We start from the raw sequence: 21,651 nt of genomic DNA, 5'->3' as shown, positions 1-21,651 counted from the left end.
ATAATCAGATAAAAGATAAAGAGATAAAAGATGAAGTTTAAAAAGGGCACACTAAGACTTCTTGAATTACAGTAATTAAAAAGTATAATTAATATAATTGGCCAGGAAGCCACTTAAAACTGACAAGTTAAATGATGAATGGCCATAAAAACTTGTAATTGTGTCACAGATTTTTAAAGGGTTTTGTTCCAGAGAATTAAGAAATAATGTCGCTTGCCAGACTCTAGGGAAATAAGTTGTATGTCAGATATTATGGAGACAAAAAGGTTGAGGAGATTTTCTCAAAGCTCTAAGGACTCAATGCTCAGGAATAAGCCCAAGATCAGGATCAAAGATGTCTTTCCCAAGACAAAAGAATGGTTCAATAGGGATTAACATTTCAGAATTCATGGTTCCCAGCTCAGCCAAATAAGTCACAATTTCTCACTGAATTTTCTGCCTTTCATTTCCACGTACACATGCAGGAAGGACGTGTCCCTTCACAGATCATATAGGTTAAGGATCTGCTTACCCAAAGTAGTTTTACAAGTGATTGGAGGGCTGGACACGATAGAAATTTGGACAGGCCTGTAACTGCTGTGAGAGCACTGTTACTGTACATTTTGTTTTAATGCTGTTTTTAACATGGGGAAGCCTTGAGGTGCTTTGTAAATTGCTGAAGACTTCAGAGACTTCATTGTTATTAAAATGGATCCTGAAATTATAGTTTAATAACATATCTTTACAAACACAATGATTGAAATAGATAACACATGGACAGCAGTTAAGATGTCTGTTTCCATAACAGCACACAGCACCAGAAAGGCCCACAATGACACGGGATACTGTTTCTATGGTAATACTGTTTCTTTGCCTCAAGGATGCAAGAAAATCCATGATGAAAAGCAGGAACTAGTATTTTAAGTTAATGGGAATTCCCTGTTTATAGTGATCAGCATCTAGCTCCTTTCTGTCACATTTTCCTTACAGCTTGCTTGTAACTACTTTTAGGCTGGAGACCCTCTTTAGCTTGTGTTCTTATTTAAAAAAAAAAAAAAAAAAAAAAAAAAAGGAAAGGGAAGGGAAGAGGAAAGAAAAGGAAAAGGAAGAGGAAAAGGAAAAAGGAAAAGGAAAAAGGAAAAGGAAAAAGGAAAAGGAAAAAGGAAAAGGAAAAAGGAAAAGGAAAAAGGAAAAGGAAAAAGGAAAAGGAAAAAGGAAAGGAAAGTCAAATATACAAAGGTTCAGGAATATGTGAAATGCTGGGGTTCATGCCTAGAAAATTCAGCATAGAACTTATATCAGAAGGCTCCTATCAGAAATCAGAGCAAAGAAAAGACTATTTTCAGTAATTTCAGCTCGTATTTTGTGCCAAACAGGTTTTGGGAAATTCAGCCAATTCCAGATAGATGGTCATTAGGTACAGACATGGTGAGGGAAACTTTAATTAAACAATAATGGTCGCATTTCAACATAGTTATTGAGGGAATATTAAGCAACTAGTAACAAGAGAAGAAATAAGCAAAATCTCTGCAGTTTTGCATATACCTTATTAGTACATGTAGAAAACTATATTTGAATACAACAAGAGATTGAGAATTCAATGACTTAAACCAGTGTACCATGTGTAGAGCCTGAGGTTGGATGCTGAGGATTTCTCTCAGCACATACCCAGTATTTCAGGACAAGGGGACACTCAACATCAGTAGCTGAAAAACCACTGATCCAGTTTTGGTACCTGCTGTTGAAAATTGGAGCCATTAATGGTGCCAACAAATTAAAAAAATTAAGGTAATCCAATTACTGCTATTTTAAAACACTAAGGATCCTTTGTAGCTATGGAAACAAAAACGCAGACATTAATGAGCAAGGGGGGAAAAAACTGGTGTTTCCTTGACAACAGAAGGAAAGCATAGCTCCATGAAACCCAAAGGAGATAATGACAGGAATACTTTTAACCATGATACACATACGAAATTCACGTCCGTTCCAATAACATACACCACTTGGAAAGGTGAAAGCGCTCTGCCAGGAAGACACAACCATGAAAGAACTACTTGGACAGTGGTCACGTCACGTCAGCAGTAAGCGCCAAACCTGAGACAGATCAAGTGCCGTGCAGTGTGGATGTGACTGCTGCACTCTAGAGAGAACTAGCCCTGGGCTGAGCAGACACTGACTCTCATCAGAGAGCTGAAGAATAGTTGTTCTTTGGAGTGCGTCGTAAATTCTGAGCACATATAGTACCTCCTATCCCAGCAAGAAGGCATGTAAAAATGATAAAGGTAAGTTTATGGCACGGGAAAGGACACAAGTAGTGTTCAACCTTATTATCACCACTGAAACATTAGCTGGCAGCCTCTCACACAATTCAAAGTATTTTTGTTAGAGGAATTCAGAATTGCTCAAAGACAACAAAATGCGAGAGGAATTGTGACAGAGGTAAATAAGAGGTCAAGTTAATTGGCAAACCCTGATATCTTGGTAGGAACAAATCTTTAAATCTTTCTCTGAACCTGTTGAACTTATAGAAGAATCTCTTCATACTGGAAAGTACATCAATCAGTCCAAAATCCTACATCGTGCTGTGTTTATAGCAATAAAGAGTTGGATACTGAGCTACAAGAATGTAGGGCTTCCTTGACAACGTGTTGAGAAAAAACACAACTACATAAAAGCTTATGGAGAAAATAAGAAAAAAATATAGTTGAGTTGGCAGAATGGTGTGGAACATGGATTTAGCCATGTGAGTGGTACTGGCATGGAATCAGTGATGTGCTTCTACAGTTCCAGTTACTGATGTTTTCCTTTATTGTTTATGACATTGATCCGAAAGTTGATTTACGTGATGAACGACCCTGTCAAATTCCAGTCTTGTTTTGTGCAAAGTACGTTTAAGTTAATGTAGCTGTTGGTTTTTAGAACATTTCTGAATATCATCAGCAGTTCTGAAGTTATCTGTTTTCTATGACAAACAAGAAACAGATGGAGGAATTGGTATGAGTAGTCTGTGCATATGTAAAAAAAAACTAACCTTCCTGACTTTCTGAGTCGAAGCAACTGTTCCTCTGAAAGCTACATGGCTTTTAAATGCATCATAATTGTAATTACTCATTTTTATGATATGCCTGAAAACACTATAGCTCATTACTGCAGCAATCTAAAAAACCTGGAAAGATTCTTCATACTCCTCCTGCAAAACATTTATTTCATAGAAGATGCAGCATTAACGTCCTCCACTTTTTATCCTTTCAGCTATCAGGAAAAGAATGACTTGAGCATGGAGGAGTAAATGAAGCTCCCTTCATTCCCACCTTATCTCCAGGTACGTTAGGACCAATTCTCAACTTGCTGGCCTGTTGTTTCTCTCAGTATTAAGTTTTGTTTGTGGGGGGGGGGGGGGGGATGTTTGTGAAATATCCTTATGAATTAATGCATAAATCAGTCATTTGCCAGAACTGCTCATGCTGAATTAATACTAAAAAGTATAAATGAAGTGGAGCCCCAAGTCAACTCTGTACGATGATTCAGCACTTACAACCTTACCTAAAGCACATTAAATATAATGCTATAGAAAAAGAAAATGTCTGTAACTTTTAATGGGAGACAGCTTGAGGCTACGACTATCCTGTATACATATGCACCTTTCCTCAGGTGAGTGCCTACATGCACAGCCCTGCTGCTGAGGTATGAAAAGCACACGAGCACTTTAAAGCAGAAATTCAGTCCTTAGTGAAACACTTTGGTTGCATGCATAACCAGCTACACTTTGGTCATGATTGCCTCAGTGTTTTCTCAGCAGCCCTTGACTCTCTTCCCTATGGGATCTATTACTTATGCCTTGTGTTTTAGTTCTTTTCCCTGTACTGGCATTTCTTTGGCAAGCAGAACCACGTTTGCTCCTAATGAAAGTGTTTCTCCCTTTTGCTGTTCAAGCACATTTTTGTCTTCAAGTTCTTTTCTCCTGGACTTCTTTCTTTTTTTTTGGCCTGACATACGTGAGGATCACACTCGTGTTCAGGGTGGCAGTTCTTGCTGTCTAGCAAAAACATACAAAAGTGCCACATTAACATCAGTAGCCATTATTCATTACTGCTATTAGGGTAATATTTAGCCCTCCTATTTACTGGAATGCCCTCATTAATCCTGCTTTCCATTTTTTTTGTTATGATCAAATACTTCCAAATTTTTAATACTTGCTTTAAGAGACTGTCAATTTATAGAGCTGTGTTCTGTGGGGAAATACATCACGTGAAGCACCATATTCTAAGTGTTCCTTTGGTCAAATGGGAGCTCTGTAGGCAATCAAGTTCTGTACATTTAAACTTCAGAGTTCACACGTGTAAATGTGGCTATTTGTGATAACTGATAGAATTATTACACAATAATTGTTCATGTGGATTAGTCCTCAGAGGGGGACGAGGTGCATTCAGACATTTCAGATGCCACTTTATCTGCAGCTCAGTGGCTGATGATACCATGGCAGAAACGACGATTGCTACAGAAGTGCTACAGCTGACAAAGTCACTGCACAGTGCCCATGAGATACAACGTGAGCAATGGGACCCTGTCAAAGATACTGCTTCAAGCATTGCATTTTGTTGCTACTCTTTCAAACTGTCATGAAAGTTGCAATTTAAAGGACTTATGCATAATACACAATGTGTATCTGACCAAAACTGTTATCACAGAGCACACAGTGCACATAATTAACTTATAGTTTAGAGAAAGTCACAAAAAAGAAAGGAGATAAAAACCCATCTTCTTATTTACACACAAAAATATCACAGTGCCAGGAAAACTTTACTTTTCCTGAAGCTTTACTGAATTGATTCAAGCAATTTCAATTTCAAACACACTGATTTTGTATTCAGCTCTGGAACCACAGTGGCCAGGATGGGGTGAAGAACTGTCAGTGACACTATGCGCTATGTAGCACTTTGGGTATCCTCTCTTTGCCATCCCGCTTTGCTGAGGCGTCTTGCTCTTTAATAGCAAAAAAACCCACCAAATGCACCTGGAAGCATCTGGGACTCATCTGAGTACTAAAATACACATCTGAAACATTGCAGTAAATAATGCGTATGTTCTGGGTACAAGCATACAATTTTCAGTCTAGATGCCTCGTCTCATACATATACGAATAAATACATTTAACAAGTGCTGGTCCCTCACTGCCATAGAGCAGATGAATCACAAAGGTTCCTCAAAATTTTCAGTCTCCTTTCTGAAAGTGTTTTGTTTCTGTTTCATTTTTTGGGGGGTCAACAATACTCTTGTAAATTGCTCTCACTCATCTCACAGAAAATTTCCCTGTCCTTCCCAACAGTGCTGTGTTCATACCCACATGTATTCATTCCCATTTGTGCCAGCAATTGTGTTCTAGCATAAATAACATTTTCCTCTACTTCCCCATGGTATTATACAGAGCAATCCCTTTGTCTCCTTGCTGTTGGCCCCCGTTTTGTTAAGTACTTACACCAAACATTCAGATTGTTTTCTGTCTGAATTGGATTTGGATCAGTAATCCTGACACATTGCAAGAGCACTGAACAGAAATGGGTTGCCAGAACATCCCTTTTTGTCTTGGCTGTGTTTTGTGGAACGTTCAAGGCAATAATCATGGTTTAAGATGCTGTGCCTTTCTGGCTGTGGGGCAGCTGCTATGTCTATAGCCCCATTCTGCCTCGTGCTACCAGGATTTAGAATCTTCAGAGGCAGAAATACAGGCGTGCTTTGGAGACTTCTACCATGAAACCTCAGACACCTTTTGGAATATGGGCACTTATTTGGTTAATCAAAATTCAGCTGCAAAAACGATACCAAAATGTTCTCACTACGTCAAATAAAAGAACCTTCTTTAAATACTTAATTTACCTTTTTTATTTTAAAGGCCGATGAGGAAACCTGGCTAGGTTAAACCTATTCAGTTAAAAAGCACAAAAACCAACAACCCCAACCGAGGAATAGGGAAAAAGAAATAAAGTGACAGTTTTTCATTGGTGCCTGGTGGTTTTGTGCATGGGGGGTTTTTTTGTGCATTTTTTTGCGTTGTTTTTTTCTTTTTTTTTTAACTGTTTGCAAATCTTCAGTGTAATGGTTTGAAACCCAGTCGTGTCATTTCTTTACGCCCACACACAGAGCTGCAGTAGTGCAGACACTGTAGCAGGCAAACCATATTACCAGCATCGGCCATTAAAACTCTTCCCACCCCAGGCGTGGGCTGCCTTCGCCCCCTCCTCGCCACCCACCCTTCCATTTTCAAATGCTTAAAAAAAAAAAAAAAAAAAAAAAAAAAAGAAGAGAAAGACACTGAAAAAAGGAAACAGGATGCTGCTTTTGTTCCAACGCTATTCCAGGGAGACCTGAACCTCTCCACCTGCCTGTGAATTGGCCACCTAAAGGTTAGCAAGTGTTTTGTTATCATTCTATATTGACAGAGATTAATGAAGTTCTGGGGATGATGAGGTATATTTTTAAGTTATATCTGTTTTAATGTAACGGTTCTTTCACTTGGGAACGAGGAGGATTTTTTACTCAAACAGAAAGCCTTTCATTTTAGTTCTGGCCCCACTTCTGTTTTTAAGGGGATTTAATCAGTATTTTTTCGCCATTTAGTCCAACCTTCTAAACTTTAAAAGATGGGTAGGGGTTATTATTTTGCTGTGAGAACAACCTGTTGATTGCAGACTGCTGGCTGGAGGTTTAACTCTTTCTTCACCAGAGAAATGCACAGCAGCAAATGTGATAAAAGGATAAAAGGATGGAAATTCTCTGAGGCTTTTGGGTGCATTTGTTTTTTAAGCCCTAGCAATCCTTTTTTTTTTTTCACTGTGAAGTCACTAACAGTGTTACAAAACCAACAGATGGTTTAGATTTGATTGTTTTATTTTTAAGCAAGCAGTGGTAGATTTGAAATAAAGGCATATAATAAACTGGAAAGCATTTCTTATTACTGGAGCTGGGAAGAGCAGAAACATAAGAAGTAGAACAGGAAATATTCACTGACACTAATTGCATTAAGAGCTCCAAAGGGCCAAAATAACATCTATTTATACACTAAAATTTTAGCTAACAATGTTACTATGAACATTGTGTGTTTGGAATTATAGAAAACCATATATTTAATAATGATCAGAACAGTTGGTGCTATTTCAGAATGAAGGAAAGGTACTGCAGATCATATTCTTCCTAGAAGGCTTTAATGCCATATTCTGTGTTTAATAAAACACATAAAACAGCTGATTTAACACAGTGGAGTAAAGTATCAAAAACGTTTGTCCACAAAAAAAAGCACCAGACCTTCAAAGTTCATTAAGAGTGTTCTCTAATTGCTTTGTACTCTTACAGCAGACAAAGCAGGGCAAAACTTCAGGAATAATTATTTCTTAATGAGCAGCAAGATTTCCAAAAGTCAGAATTGGAGCAAGAAATGATGAAAGATGATAATAGTTTGAGATGATCAGGAAATAACATACTTTCATCCTAATCCCTCATGGAACTGAGGCTCCCTACTTTGTTAATAAAGTTACACACAGTCTGCAGGCTGCTGGTACAGTTTGCAGTTCTGTGAGATCAGAGACATCCCTTAAAAACAAGCAAAAAGGTGAAGTCAGAACTTCTGTTATGAGACATTTCGAGGTACGAAGTCAAACTGAGAAAAGAATAAAGGCAGGAAGCAGTTTTCAAGTAAGCCAAACAGGACTTCATTTCTGTGCTAATCAGAAGAGGTATCAGTTCCGCTTGCAAACTTGAATTGAGATCTAGAAAGCTCCAGCATTAGGGTGAACTCGTAAACATCTATTTTCCATTAAAGTAGCAGTGTTTGATGTACCTGTGTGACATTTATTTCTGGCTCTATAGTTCACTATTACTTCATTATATTTCTATTTAAATAGTTTTGTCTAGTCAATTAAGACAGCTCTTTGTAAACATGGACACCTCCTGCTAGCCATCAGTGGTAGCCTAGCAGCTGGGAATGATAATTACAGCACCTGCCTCTTATGCACAGATACCATGTGCTGCTCTCAGCACTACTGTCTTCACAAACAAAATGAATAGTTAACAATTTTTAAGACACTTTCTTCATTTTCAGCTTTAAAACGTGGTTGATAGGCTGTTGTTACAACAGGAAGCAGGCTTATTGCCACTTTCACTCGGTCACACCTTTGACTAAACTCCTGCAGGTATCCTTGACAGATGCAGGCTATAAATGCCCGTCAAGAAGCCCTTTCCACACTTAAAATGCACACCAATGGCATGTGGATTTCTCTCTAGTATTCCTGATTAAGACTAGAATTAAGTATGAAATGAGTTTGTAAGCACCACACATACCCCGCCCTGTCCCTGGCAGTAGGCTTATCCTCACACAGAGCTAAACCAGCTACTTTGCTCTATATTGGCCAATTGAAATTAGTTGGGTTTCCTTGAGCAGGATAATGGTTTGAACTTAAATGAACAGAAGCGTTCTTGCACAGAGATTCTGAGTTAGTAACACCTACAGAGAGTGGCTAAAAATAGAAAACAAAAATAATTAGTTTCAAATAAATTTCAAAGAGAATTAATATAGTATCTAGTTGTCAGTAAGCATTCAGTTGACATTTAGCCCTTAGAGTAGTCTGTTCACTCATATACATGAGGATCATCACACTGGTGGCATCACTGATTCCAGGCTCAGTTGTATTAGTGTTAGGAATATCAGATAAAGCTTCAAAAGTCTCTGCTAAGCCCTGAAACCATGTGAGAGGGGCTGAATTCAGTCAGCCGCTTGCTTTAGTTGTAACTTGCTCTATTTAACTATCCTTAGACTCAGGATAAGTAGTTTCCAAGTTTACCGTTTAGAATCTGATACACTACTGACTGCTCAAAATAACTAATTTTAAAAGCTTTTAGAGTCCTTACTACAAGTGATAGTCAGACTCACAGTGGAATAAAATATAACTGGCTTCATACGTGCGATAGAACTGGAAAAATGGTTCAAATAAGAAATATTTCTATCACTGTGCCAGTGTGTTTCACAGAGTGCTGCCACTGAAAGCAGGGTACCAAATGCCTGTACTCAGAGGCAGCTGCTTCTGTTTATGGGCTCCTGTGTGAATAAATGATAAGAGCAGATCGAAACGCTACTTCATTTTCTTTTGCTTCATCTCTTCCTGTTTTCTGAAGGTTGTTACTGTGACACCGATGTAAAAAAAAATACTTCCTACTTCTAATCTGTTTCAAGTCTTTGTCCTTGTTTCTCTCTGCTTGTACGAAGTATTGACAGACGTGAGACTTCTGCTGAGATGTATGCCCCAATAACAGGTATGCAAGCTAAAACTATTTACAAACTAAAGAGGATTCCTCTTCTGTATGCTTTATGATATTATATTTAAAGTAGGGATCATCAAAAGCTTTAAAAAATGCAAGGATTCCTTGGACAGTGCAGGCCATTCTGTTTGTTCAGTGTTGAAAATCTGTCTGGTAAAAAAAATAACCTAATTATTATGTCTACAGTCTGTACCAAGCCAGGGAACTAACACTGCATCTGGACTCAAGGACTATAATGCTCCTCTTAATGGTGTACCAAGAAGTAACATATAGATACAGGAAGAAAGCAGTTACAAGTTCATTTAATGTCATTAACTCTAATGGACAACTGACAGTGCATGTGTGGCATGCAGATAAGAAACATCACTTGGTTGCATAATCCAAGATTATTATAACACTGCTGATAAAAGAGGCAGGTTTTATAAACTCTATTTGGAATTAGGAAAAAAAGTATACAGAAAGAGGGAACACATCTATTTAGTCTTCTTTTCTACCTGTTAATATGATAAAGCAACTTCTGTTATGCTGATTTGTCATATGAAAATACCCCAGTTTTTGACTTTGTAGTGTTCCAGACCTACCTACAGCACATACCTGAAAGTCAGCAAGGACTTTCCAGGTTGTAATTAATTGTAATTAATAATTAATAGAAAGTTATTTTCCCATTATTTCATGTGGTGTGAGATGCTACCATTTTCAGCTACGAAGTAGTGGGACTTCTCTTGGATTTTCATCCAGCTGTCAATTTACCAGCTCTATCAAGAGATCAAACAGTAAATGAGGAATACTTGAAAACAATTGTACTGAGTTTTCCATTTCTACATATGAATCATTCAGAAAATTCACAATAACTACATGCAAAAGAGATTTTGTTTTGAATAATGCTAACATCCTGCACATTGTATGGCACCAATCAGAGAACATGTCTGGGGTAAGGATTTATTACTCTTTCCCGTAGTAGTTAACTATCAAAACTATATAAAGAGGGTACTGCAGTGCTGTTACAGACTATCCAGTAAGACAACAGGTTGCATATTTCACATTTAGCCACTGATGTTATTTTAAGTGTTTGTTAACAGTGATTGTTTGCACAAGAGCAGTTACATTCATAACAAGCAATAAATACGTAGCTGTGAATATGGCAGAGTAATAATTTGAATAAGCATTCAAAGATCACTTTCTAATTGTTACCCAAAGCAAAATGAGATGAGGCTGATGTCTACCATGTTTTCTAACAATAATTGTCAGATAGCTTGTTTCAAACAGTTTATTTCTAAGAGGGGGAAGAAAAAAGGAAAGAAAATTTTTTGTTTAGAAAAAGCTTAGTCTGGAGCAGCCCCAACCCTGAGAATATTTAGACAGATTTTCATCAGAATGGCTTCACTTCATCCAAAACCTTTTTTAATTCCAGCTGAAAATATTTTATAGACAACATCTGAAAATAAACAGTGTACCATCCTATTCCCTTTAATTAGTTAAAGTGAATGTGGGCTACACACGACAGCTTTAATTTATCCTTCTATTTTGCTGTGATACCATCTTTTCTACTTTGTGCGTATTTATGTAAACCTCATTGGTGTAACAGAACATCGGTTCAATTTTAGCCATATCTGGTTAGACTCGGATGATACAGCCGTGCTTAATGCCCTGTGTTTGGAATGAGTTGCCCAAAGTCATTTTACCCTCAATGGTTTTCCAATCCAGCCTCAATAACACAGAGTGACCTCATTGCACCTCAGAGCTCAGCCAGCTTGGCTGTATTTGGCTGAGATCTGATACTCAGATTTATTTCTAATATTTTGTGTGTCTATTGTAGGTTTTAAGTGCATTCTTTATTGCTCTTCACACTATGCAGAACTCTTTCATTTCTAGCTTAGCAGGGGAAGATGAATGAATTTTAACTGGAAAATATAGGCATTACACAGACTATCACTACTATATATGATTTGTTATATTATTGTTTGCTAGCATTCCAAGTCCAGTGGTTGACTTACTTATATATACCAATAAAAACATGTTTATTTTATTTAGCCATCTGAAGACTCCTACTGGTTTTGTTTCCCCTTCCCTACAGATACATGAGTACCTGACAGATAACCTTTGAAATGGAGGCCCAGAAGCATCCTGGTCTGACAGCTGCAGACCAGCCACTTCCAAACTCTTCTCACCAGCCTGCACAGGGTCCTTCAGCTCTCAGCCAAAGCAGCGCGGTTCCTCCACAGGAACAAGCACTGTCTCAACCTGTGTATCTAAAAGCCCTCACCATACCCTTGTACCAGCCTGTCCAGCCAGGATGCTTCCAGCCAAGCAGTCAGCTCTTGGCCGGCAGGAGCTGCAGCAACCTGGACTGCAGTAACATACCTCTGATCCTGAACCCACTTGTTCCTTCCGAAGGCACAGATCAGCCCCAGTCAGTGTTTCAGAAACAACTCGGGCAAACTCTAACACTGAACATAGTGAGCACTTTACCAGTTTTATCATCACCAAATTCTTCTGTCAACGCACCTATTGGAAGCCCAGGAAAGTCAAAAAACGCTGGGAAATATATCTGTAAACACTGTGGTCGAGACTGTTTGAAGCCAAGTGTCCTTGAGAAACATATTCGCTCTCACACAGGAGAGAGACCTTTCCCATGCATCACTTGTGGTATTGCATTTAAAACTCAAAGTAATTTGTACAAACACAGAAGAACTCAAACACACGTCAACAACACGAAACTTCCCTCAGACTCTGACAACACTGGTACAGCAGAGCAAAGTGAGAAAGCAATAGAGAGCACCACGTCACAGCAAGGCACCAAAGGACATGGCAGCAGCTGTGAAGACCGAGGGATGCAGATGAAACAGGTGACTTTGGAGACCAGCACTGTAAAAGACAGTAAGAAACTTGACCTTTCAGTGCTGACAACAAGCAATGCATTGGTAGTTTCAGAAAGTCAAGACAGAGCTCATCAGTCCTTCAGTTTAAAGACAGATCAGGAAGTTTCTGAAAGAGAACCTCCAAGTTTATCATTTCCAGCCTTGCCAAATGGTCAGTGCCACGTAAAGAAGATGCAGGAGCAAAGAGCTCCAGCTGCCAACAAACATGTTCAGTTGCAAAGGCAGCAAGCAACCTCTTCAGAAAAACAGTGGGATTACAAGCCATTTGACTGCAAGCTAAAGAAGTGTGAGAGCACTGACTCAGGGTATCTGTCACGCTCTGATAGCACGGAACAACAGTTGGCATCCTCCAGCCCGCTGCACAGCCTCTGTGAGCACAGCGCTGAGCTGGAAAATGAAACTGCCTTCAGCAGCTCAAGGTGCATGGCCGGAAGCAGTGCAAAGTCTGAGCCAGCTGAGAAAGCTACAGCCTCGATGCTAGAGAAAAAGAGGCTGGAGGAACACATTGCAAAACTTATTTCCCATAACAAAATTGTGGTGGATGACACACAGTTAGACAACGTCAGGCCCAGAAAAACTGTCCTTTCTAAACAGGGAAGCATAGATCTGCCAATGCCTTATACATACAAAGACTCCTTCCATTTCGACATCAGGACTTCCGACACCAACAGGAAAAAGAACATCTCTCTTTGTTCAGCAAAATCTACCTTAGCACCCGTAGAGAAATGCAAGCCAATGTTTTTTCATTCAGTCCCCACACAGTTCTCCACAACGATCGATGCTGTGCCTGTCACACGAAGCAACTCTCTGCCATTTGTGGAAGGCACAAGAGCAGGGCATGACAAAGCAGGCTGCTCAAAACCCCTGTCTCTTACTAAGCAGTCTGTAAATGCAGGTGCTGCTGCTTTGCTGCCTAGCAACAATCTCGTGGTGAATTCGGTGGATTTTCCCAGCAGCCATCCTCGAGCTCTGGTCAGACAGACAGCAGTGGATGATTTGCCACTAGGTAACGTGGCTGATCATCCTCTCTCAGAGGAGCTGCAGATGAGTACAAGGCTTGGGACGGGAGAAACAGTCAGCACTAAAAACAAGAAACACGGTCAAAGGAAGCTAAAGATGTTCTCGGAGGAAAAATGGCAAATGTACGGAGATGAAACCTTTAAGAAAATCTACCAAAAAATGAAAAGCAGTCAACATGCCAGGAAAGTCAAAGAAAAGGGGAATAATGTTACAGATATTACAGGCTCCAGTTCTGATTCAAAGGAGTCAGTCAGCAGTACTCACATTGTTGAAGAAAAAGATGTCAGGAGCTCTGTAAGTGACAGCCCTTCCTCCCTTGTGACAACAAAATTAAACACTGTTAAATCAGAAACCGGTGCTAATGGTAACCATATTCCACACAACAAGTCCTCAGAGGAAACCACAGACAGTTTAACCTATGGAATGGAGACATCACATTCAGTAAATGTGAGCGCACATATTGCAGTGAGCAAAACGTCCCAAGATTTCCGTGGCAGCAACACAGACAAACACATGGGTGGCAACAACAACACGTTACCAGCTCCAAACAGTTCTGAGTGCAGGCTGCAAAATACTCAGTGTCAACCCAACACTAACAGAATGAAGGATAACTGCTTGCCAGTACTGAGTAGCAAATGGGAGGAATCAAGTCCTGGGAAAGAATCCAGTACATTTGAATCAGATTATAAAAGCACTTCAAACAATTATGGAAACCATAACAGGAATCAGGAAACTGGCCGGCATGCCCTGATGCCCCTGTGGGTCCACTGCAGCAACAGAGAATCCGCAGGGAAATCCCAGAATTTACCATCAGAAAGAAAAAAGCTGAAAGTTGAAGTGGAGAAGAAAGAAAACATTATTTCCAAGTGCTGCCCTAGCCCCTGTAGTGAAAGCAGTGCAGTAAAAGAAGCAGAGCATGCCTGCTGCACTATCACTCCGTGTCTTTCCACGGCACCAGTGAAACTCTCCAGTAAAGCAGAGGAGCAAAAATTAAGCACAAGAATTAATGAATCAGCTGGAGGTGCTGAGGACGTGGATTGTACAAAAACAACCAGACTCCCCGCTAAAGTTGCTCCTTATGGTGAAGTTAACCCTTTTTCACATTCAGCAGGGATCTCAAAAGCTTCATCTGTGGGATTTCTGAGGCCTGAATTGAGGGGAAGCGATTGCGATACTTTTGCTTTGCACAACACAACAGACAAAGATGTCAAAACACGTCCTGTGAAAACAGGAGTACAACTTTTCAGTGACAACGCTGCTAATGCAGATGATGGATTTTGGAAGATGCAATCTGGTCAGTTAACTCCAGTCCCATCCAAAAATGCCTTTTCTCCAAAATATATCCTTAAATTGCCACAAGACAAGAGAAACACTGACATGTCAATTCTGCTCCAATCCGAACAGATTACACCTTGTACTTCTGTGACAGATTCCTTAACCAGCCCACCCTGCTCTTCCAACAGCAGATCACCCTGTTCTCATTCCTATGATGTGCTTTGGTCCCCTTTAAAGTTTGAAGTGAGACCAAAAGGCAGCAAAGGAGAACTACGATGGAATGTACGTGCAAACTGGAAAACTCCAGTACTGTGCTCACCAGTCAGTTCAGAAACAAGTATCTTAACAACAGCAGATGGCACCTTTTGTAAGGAGGAGATTATGAGAGGGGCTTGGAAAAACAAACAGAACAAAAACAAATTAAATTATCAAAAACAAACAGAAGGAAAGTGGATAAGCGTAACTACTTCATCAGCACAGACCCCAAAGAAGAAGATATGCTTTACTTCTATGTATTCGAGTGGTTTTGTCATATCAGCCAACATCAAAGAAGAAAAAGTTTTACATCAACTTTGCTCAGGAGGTGACTCTTTGATGACAACATCAGGCCAGAGGGAAGCTTCTAGCAAGGATGCAGAGTCAACAGCCATGGGATGGGACACAGGTGGAAGCCCACGTATTCTTAGGGACATGTCACCAACATCAGAGGATATGGAGCAGTCTCAGAGCTCAAAAGATGGCTTCACTTATTTGTGCCATTCCTTTGGCACATTTTATTGCCACGCTCTCACCACTCACTGCGAAGGATTCCCGGCGCTATGCAGCAATAGCCCGACCTCCTACTCTGAAAGTTTTACAGTACTGAGCACCAAGAGCACCTTCCCATCACTAAATGCTGAAACTCAATTAACCTGGTGCTGTTTAACAAAGAGCCTTCCTTTGCCTGCTGAGCAGAAAGGGAATGCAGACTCTGCTTATTCCTCCATGCACACCCACAAGGAATCCAGCAGCGAGCGTACTCTGTCAAAGTGCGATATTTCCATTTTCAAAATGAAAAATATTAGCAAGACTGTGGCCTATGGCTTAACAAACAAGAGCTTAAAAGCACTGCCTTCGTCCTTCTCTCAAGGACAACAGATGCAGGAGGTAAGACTAAGGATCCTATTCCCTTTCTCAAAAGGATGTAATTTGTTTACAAGGACATTCTGTATGGTAGAACAAGAGAATTAAGAAACAAAATGCTTACAGATATTTGCAGGCATTTGTGGATGCAGAATTTATCAGTTATATCATTACAAGATAAGTGCTATTTGTTTGGTGCCTAAAACATACATAATTCTGTGTACATACCTTCCACTTGAGAATTTCAGTAGGAATGCTGTCTAGTGAGAAGACCATAATTTGTTTCTCAGTTTTTCCCCTTGGGGTATTTCTCATTTTCTTTTGTGACAGTATTTGTATTTCACAATTTTCATTTTAAATTAATATTTGAATTAGAGTAGGACTTATGAGATGGTCAAGTTCAGGGGTTTATTTTACTAGGAGATATTTTGATTTAAAGGCAGGCTATGTACTAGATGCTTCCTGGTAAGAGACAAACATCAACAAAATCAAATTGCATTAATATCCCGTAAGTGTTTAAAGCCTGAAAGCTTTTCAGTTTTAAGTAAGTGAAGACAGACTGGTCTGTACAGAGCCTAGAACAGCTCTATAGGACTCAGCTTGTTTTTTTTATGCAGGGAGAAGAATGACAAAGAACACACACTACTTTCTATACAGGTTGACAAAAGCAATGGGTTGCTTAAACTTTATAAAATCAGATGGACAAAGAAATTGGAAAATCTAACAGGAAAATTCTAAGAAAAAATATCAGAGAATCCTATCAACTATGTTATGAGTGTAGATTCCTACCATCTCAGTTAATGTGGTTCACAATTTTTGCCGTGCTTTCAATTATTTCCATGTTTCTAACAGTCCTGCTCAGCAGCTCCTGGTTGTGCTTTCAAAAACGTATCAGAGAAAAAGAAGAAATCATCAGTTTGCAAAAAGGAAAAACCAGCAACAAATAAACTGAAGAGGAGCCACAAACAGAACAAAATCAAAGTCCCCCCCAAATGGTAAGGAATGCGGTTCCATATGGTTTCACCTTCCCTGGACACAAACATCACTTTGCTGTGATGGGTGTAATAATGTCCACAGAAAGCCACTCCCAAAGCTCAACCCTGTCAAAACTGGGGGAAAAAATAAATCTTATTGAAAGATCTGTTCCCTGTACTGACACAGGGTGGTATTATTCTTATTCTCCCATGGCCAGTTTTAAAGAGCATGTATTTGTTCAGCCTTTCAATGCCATTTGCAATATAGGTACGGAGGAAGGCACATACATGGATATACTCAGCTGAAAATGAACCGACTGAACAAGAGACTTTGGTTTCCAAATAGAACACTGGATGTTTTGAAAAAGGGCTATTCATCACGAGCCTGCAAACTTAACCAGAACAAGTGTCATTCTGCTCAGTCAAAGGTACAAGGTAAGCATTTCAAATATTTCTGAGTGCATTGAATGTTTGGCTTTGAACAGGTTGAACGTCTGCAGTATTTCTGATATGTACCTGCTTCACATGAGCTGTGAAAATGCTTTTGGCTTTCAGTATCTTCTGCAAATAAAAAGATAAACACATGACTTTCATACACCTACTTAGATAAGTGAACTTGCAAATTAGGAGGTCATTTTAAAAACAAATGACACAAAATAACCTTCCATTAGGAGTCTGCACAATTTAGGATCAATATTTATCATTTTCTGAAGCAAGATTGTATGTTTGCTGTATGAAGTGAGTCTGGTGTCTGGACTTGGTTTCAGTAACTTGTTGAAAATATTCTGCTCCCTTGATTTAAATGAGTGGTAATAATGGAAATGTTTGTGCTGCGACCACCTTTGAAGCAGAGACATTATCCTGTATTTTTTCATAGCAGATACAAAGAGCTGTTACTATGCAAGGCACCTTAATTACCATTAAAAACAGAAAGGTGAGAAAAGGTAGCTGGGAAAATGTGTAAGGTTTAGGATAAAAGTTTAAAGAAAGCAGTAAATACATGGAAGTTAGCTCAGCGAAATGATGAGAAATTTACTGAGTTCCAGCACGTGGGGGAACAACAGTCGAAGTAAAAGCTTATTCAGACCTTTTTCCAACAGAAAATTATCTACACCAGCAAAAGGACTCATCTTGTTCTGCCTCAGAGAAGCTGCTTTGCGTAAGGAAGAAAGGAGGAAAAAATAACTCAGGAATATTTTCCCATATTGAAAACCTTAAACACGTTAAGCAAAACAACACGGAGGATAAACAAGTAGGTTTTGTACCTTATCTGACTGATTATTATGAGAGGAAAACCAAACGTACTAGCAATTAAAACTTGAAGTTTAAAACTGCTATATATAATTCAACTTGAGAGTACTTTATATCACAGATTTTGATTAAAAATGCATTAAAATTAATAGCTTATCACTGGGAAAGTTGGGAGGATGCTAAGGGACACATGCAGTGAAAAGCATGTGCATCCAGCATGGCATCACGTCTTCTTCAGCCCTCTGGGTAAGTCTGTGTGACTATAGTTTCAGTAGTACCAAAAGCTGCATTAGCTCAATGGGGCTTTAGACACATCTGTGCATGCTGCAAACAATGCTGTTGTATGCAGTGTCAGCAGAGCCTCCAGGAGAAACAGTCCATATCCTTGTGATAACTGTTGTACTTTTCCATAGACTAGCCTCAATCAAAGACAGATGAGGCTAGGCTCTACTGACAGAGCCAGATTGGTTTTGAGTAGCAGGAGCACTAGTTCCTCACATGGCATAAACATTTAGGAACCAAACTCTGATGACTTCTTTATATGTAGGAAATAATTTTATTTCCTATCTTACAATCACAGACATCAAATTTCTTAAAGACTCATCCTAAAACTTTCCCTCAATGTTGCACAAACATCTTCAAAATATATTTATTCAAATATCTTAATGAACAAAATGCTATCCCTACACAGTACACATAGCAGGAAATGTTTGGCCCCATTACCTGAAAATTATTAGCATATTTGTCACCTAACCACACCTTAGGAAAGAAATACATCTCTTAGTACACCTCCCTCACATACTGTGAGGAAAAAAAAAGTGTTCTCATCAAAAGAGGGATGAGTAACTTGCTATGCAGTAATGAGTGCAAATATAATCAGAGTTATATAAATAAAGGTTGATACTATCCTTAGCTACTCGGTTGATACAAGTTATTGCACAGCTAAAAGCCTTCTGCTGACATACTTGACATTATTATCATACTCTGTTAAAGGACAGCATTGCTTTGGATTGAAAATGTCTTATGCAAATTTCTTCCCCTCCCAAATATCTACAGGACATTTCTGGGAAAATCAGGGAACACACAAGAACAAGTTTCTCTTTTCAGAACGTTGCACCTCCGGAAGTACCTATGGCAGCTCAACCCTTTCCATTCTCAGTAAATACAGCCATGCAGGAGGTCAGCAGTGATGTGGAACTGTGCCGTTTAGTGACACAACCACTTGTGCTTCAACGATCAGCTCCAGAGGAGTCACATGCAAACGTTCAGCCAGAGTCAATGGCATCTTCTCTTTGGTCTTGTCCTTTCAGTCTCACAAATACAATCAAAGGTGACCAATCCGTTGGCACAAGCTCAGAGACTACTTGTCCTCTTTCCTTAGGTCTAGAGGCAAGCCAAGAAAATGGACCGAATGTAGAGTTAGGGAATCAAAGCATTGGTACGTTAGACTCAATGATTCAGGCTTCAGAAAGAGCAGAAGAGCAAACTGAAGAAAATACATGCTCATCTTCCAAGGAAAACTCAACCCACAGTTCCCAAGCTGGATGTTTGCATTCACTGGGATCGAAAGCAGCATCTCATCTTGAGTCAGTCTCTATGGCTAAACTATCCCATACAGAATGCACAGAGCAGGAGAACTCACAAAAAGTCCTTCACCTTCATGGAGCTGCAGACAAGAATGGGGCCCACCAGCAGACAGAGACCTATGGGAGGCAGCATGAAACAGCTTCTTCTACATTTAAAAAGCCCTCGGTAACACTCAGGTCCCCTGAATTCAATAATTACTCAGAAACACCTTCCAAGTCATACAAAAAGAGAGGTTTAGAGATGATGAGGAAGCAAACCAGAGTTGAATATGATGACACCAGTAGCGATGATGAAGATAGGCTTGTTATAGAAATATAAATAGGCTGCTAGTTACACGCTTGCATGATGGCCTATTACATAAGGAAATATCAGGTATGTTTGTATTTCTGAAGCACTTCAGGATCAGAAAAGCCATTCCCCTGTGCAACACACAGCGTTCCCTTCTCAAGAGAGTCCTTTATTCCAAGGACACAAAACTTTAAAAGTAAAACTTAACTGAAAAAAAAAGGGGGGGTGGAGGGGAAGCTGGCATTGTATACTTCAATGCAAATATTAAGCTTGTGTTTACGACGGGTTTCCAGCACCGTTAACCTTATTACCGGTCTCATCTAGAAGCACTAGCTGCCAGCGGCTGTATTATTAAAAGCCTGCAGTGTATTTATGTAAATACACACACCAACAGTAGCAGCAGCTAAGATTGCCTGGAAGGTTATGGACATACTCCTAATATACTCTCTCTTTTTGTAGTCACTGCTATTTGTTCTGGGAGTGGCAAACTGGCATTGAGGGGAAAATACATTCCCTGAGTGTATGTGATACTGAAAAAGTCTGCAAAAACGCCGATCTTCCCCCATGTTGCACAAACATCAATGCTTTGTTGTGACAAATGACACAAGCACGCTTTGGTTTGTGTTCTGTGCCTTTTATGCCAATATCTACTCAAATATTCTTGATTTCTAGTTGGAAAACATGGATGTTTGCTATTAGTATTTCCTTGTGGTAAAACATCTGACAGGCTCTTAGATGTAACTGCAATGATGCTATTTTATTGACAGCAAAGAAACTATATATACCTATAAAAAAAGCTGTACCATATATTGTGTGACCAACCCCCCAGTTTACTGTTTTTTATGTGAATAAATAATCAGATAATTCAAACTTGACCAGGCGTATTCACTTGATGAAACCAATAAGCATTCCCCACTTCTACACCATAGTCAAATTCTTTACTTAAACATTTACCAGTTTCAACACTGTGAATCACATATAGGGTTTTATAGATAAACCTATGTGGAATACGTGGAGTAGCTTTTACTTTAGTTATGCAGGACTGAACTTACATAGATCCTACTCACAAACAGATCTAGAATACTACAGGTGAAAAAGGATGCCAAACATCCCATGGCATCGGCTAACAGAGACAAAACCAAGGTTTGAGTCCCATGAAATTCCTGTCTTATAATTGGGACAGTTCTTGAAAATATCCACAAGAACTTAACAGGTAGTCACAATTTGTGTTGATAAATGCATACCGGTACAGAAAGTAAAAACAGCGACAAAGCATTGCACCAATTCCTACTTCTAATGTAAAAAAAGTTAGGAAAAAAAATCTACTCTTTTGGAACTGAGAATGAGCCACAAAAGTTTCCTCCCCTTTTAAAAATGTCACAAGAGAATTAACACAGAATTTTCAACAGCATTACATAAATAATTGATGCCAAAACTACACAGAATGGAATCGAGGAATATTACTTTAAGGAATTATGAATTTTCAGTTTCCTCCTTTACTTCTCATTTTCTCAGTGCTGAGGATGTAAAACCTCACAATTTGCAGCACAGAAATACAGTGAACCAGTTTGTTCTCTTGCCCTACGTTAGTGTAAATTTCTGTAAACCTCAGTTGTATTTCCATGTGCCACACAACGAGAGCACAGGATGACATCACATCTTACCTAACTTGGTAAGCCTTGGATTCAGAGCTTAGCAAGCACGGGTGTGTATCTGAAGAATGAATGGCATCAGCAGTGGTATGGCCCTGTAAATGGTGTGTTTTGTTGTCCAGAGAAACAGTATGAAAATACCATTTAATTTAGAGTGATGCAGCTGAAGAAGACTTGATACAGCTCTAGATTGTTTTTGTATTGTTAGAATTTTGTCTTTATACTGCTAAGTTGTTTAATCTTAAAATAAAACACTAAGATCAAAATATCACTAATTTTCTGTTAGTTACTAAGGGCAATTTATAGAATCAACCACAG

At 39.2% G+C, this 21,651-nt stretch overlaps 1 protein-coding gene across 5 annotated transcripts; it reads left to right on the top strand.

The window, feature by feature from the left end:
- The first annotated feature begins 1,910 nt into the window (after positions 1 to 1,910).
- ZNF831 (zinc finger protein 831) lies at positions 1,911 to 20,551 on the top strand. 5 transcript variants are annotated; one of them, XM_015881738.3, is made up of 8 exons: positions 1,911 to 2,261; positions 3,232 to 3,301; positions 9,142 to 9,279; positions 11,360 to 15,605; positions 16,434 to 16,576; positions 16,824 to 16,990; positions 17,656 to 17,807; positions 18,863 to 20,551. In XM_015881738.3, the coding sequence occupies exons 4-8, from the start codon at positions 11,391 to 11,393 to the stop codon at positions 19,709 to 19,711; spliced, it is 5,526 nt and encodes a 1,841-aa protein (XP_015737224.1). In that variant the 5' UTR covers positions 1,911 to 2,261; positions 3,232 to 3,301; positions 9,142 to 9,279; positions 11,360 to 11,390; the 3' UTR covers positions 19,712 to 20,551. The 5 variants fall into 5 exon arrangements, with proteins under 5 accessions (XP_015737224.1, XP_015737226.1, XP_015737223.1 ...); XM_015881740.3 differs by having other exon boundaries at positions 1,915 to 2,261; positions 9,233 to 9,279; XM_015881737.3 differs by lacking the exons at positions 1,911 to 2,261; positions 3,232 to 3,301 and adding an exon at positions 6,096 to 6,380.
- Positions 20,552 to 21,651: the final 1,100 nt, after the last annotated feature.

Source organism: Coturnix japonica, chromosome 19 (assembly GCF_054131305.1).
Source record: "Coturnix japonica strain WE chromosome 19, WE-NBRP24, whole genome shotgun sequence".
NCBI classification, from domain to species: domain Eukaryota; kingdom Metazoa; phylum Chordata; class Aves; order Galliformes; family Phasianidae; genus Coturnix; species Coturnix japonica.
This window is presented reverse-complemented; position numbering and strand designations above follow the sequence as displayed.

Excerpts from the sequence above, each read along its gene's own strand:
- ZNF831 (XM_015881738.3), top strand. The coding sequence starts at position 11,391 with ATGGAGGCCCAGAAGCATCCTGGTCTGACAGCTGCAGACCAGCCACTT. Across the intron at positions 15,606-16,433 it reads AAGGACAACAGATGCAGGAG|TCCTGCTCAGCAGCTCCTGG; the intron begins GTAAGACTAAGG and ends TGTTTCTAACAG. Across the intron at positions 16,991-17,655 it reads TGCTCAGTCAAAGGTACAAG|AAAATTATCTACACCAGCAA; the intron begins GTAAGCATTTCA and ends TTTTTCCAACAG.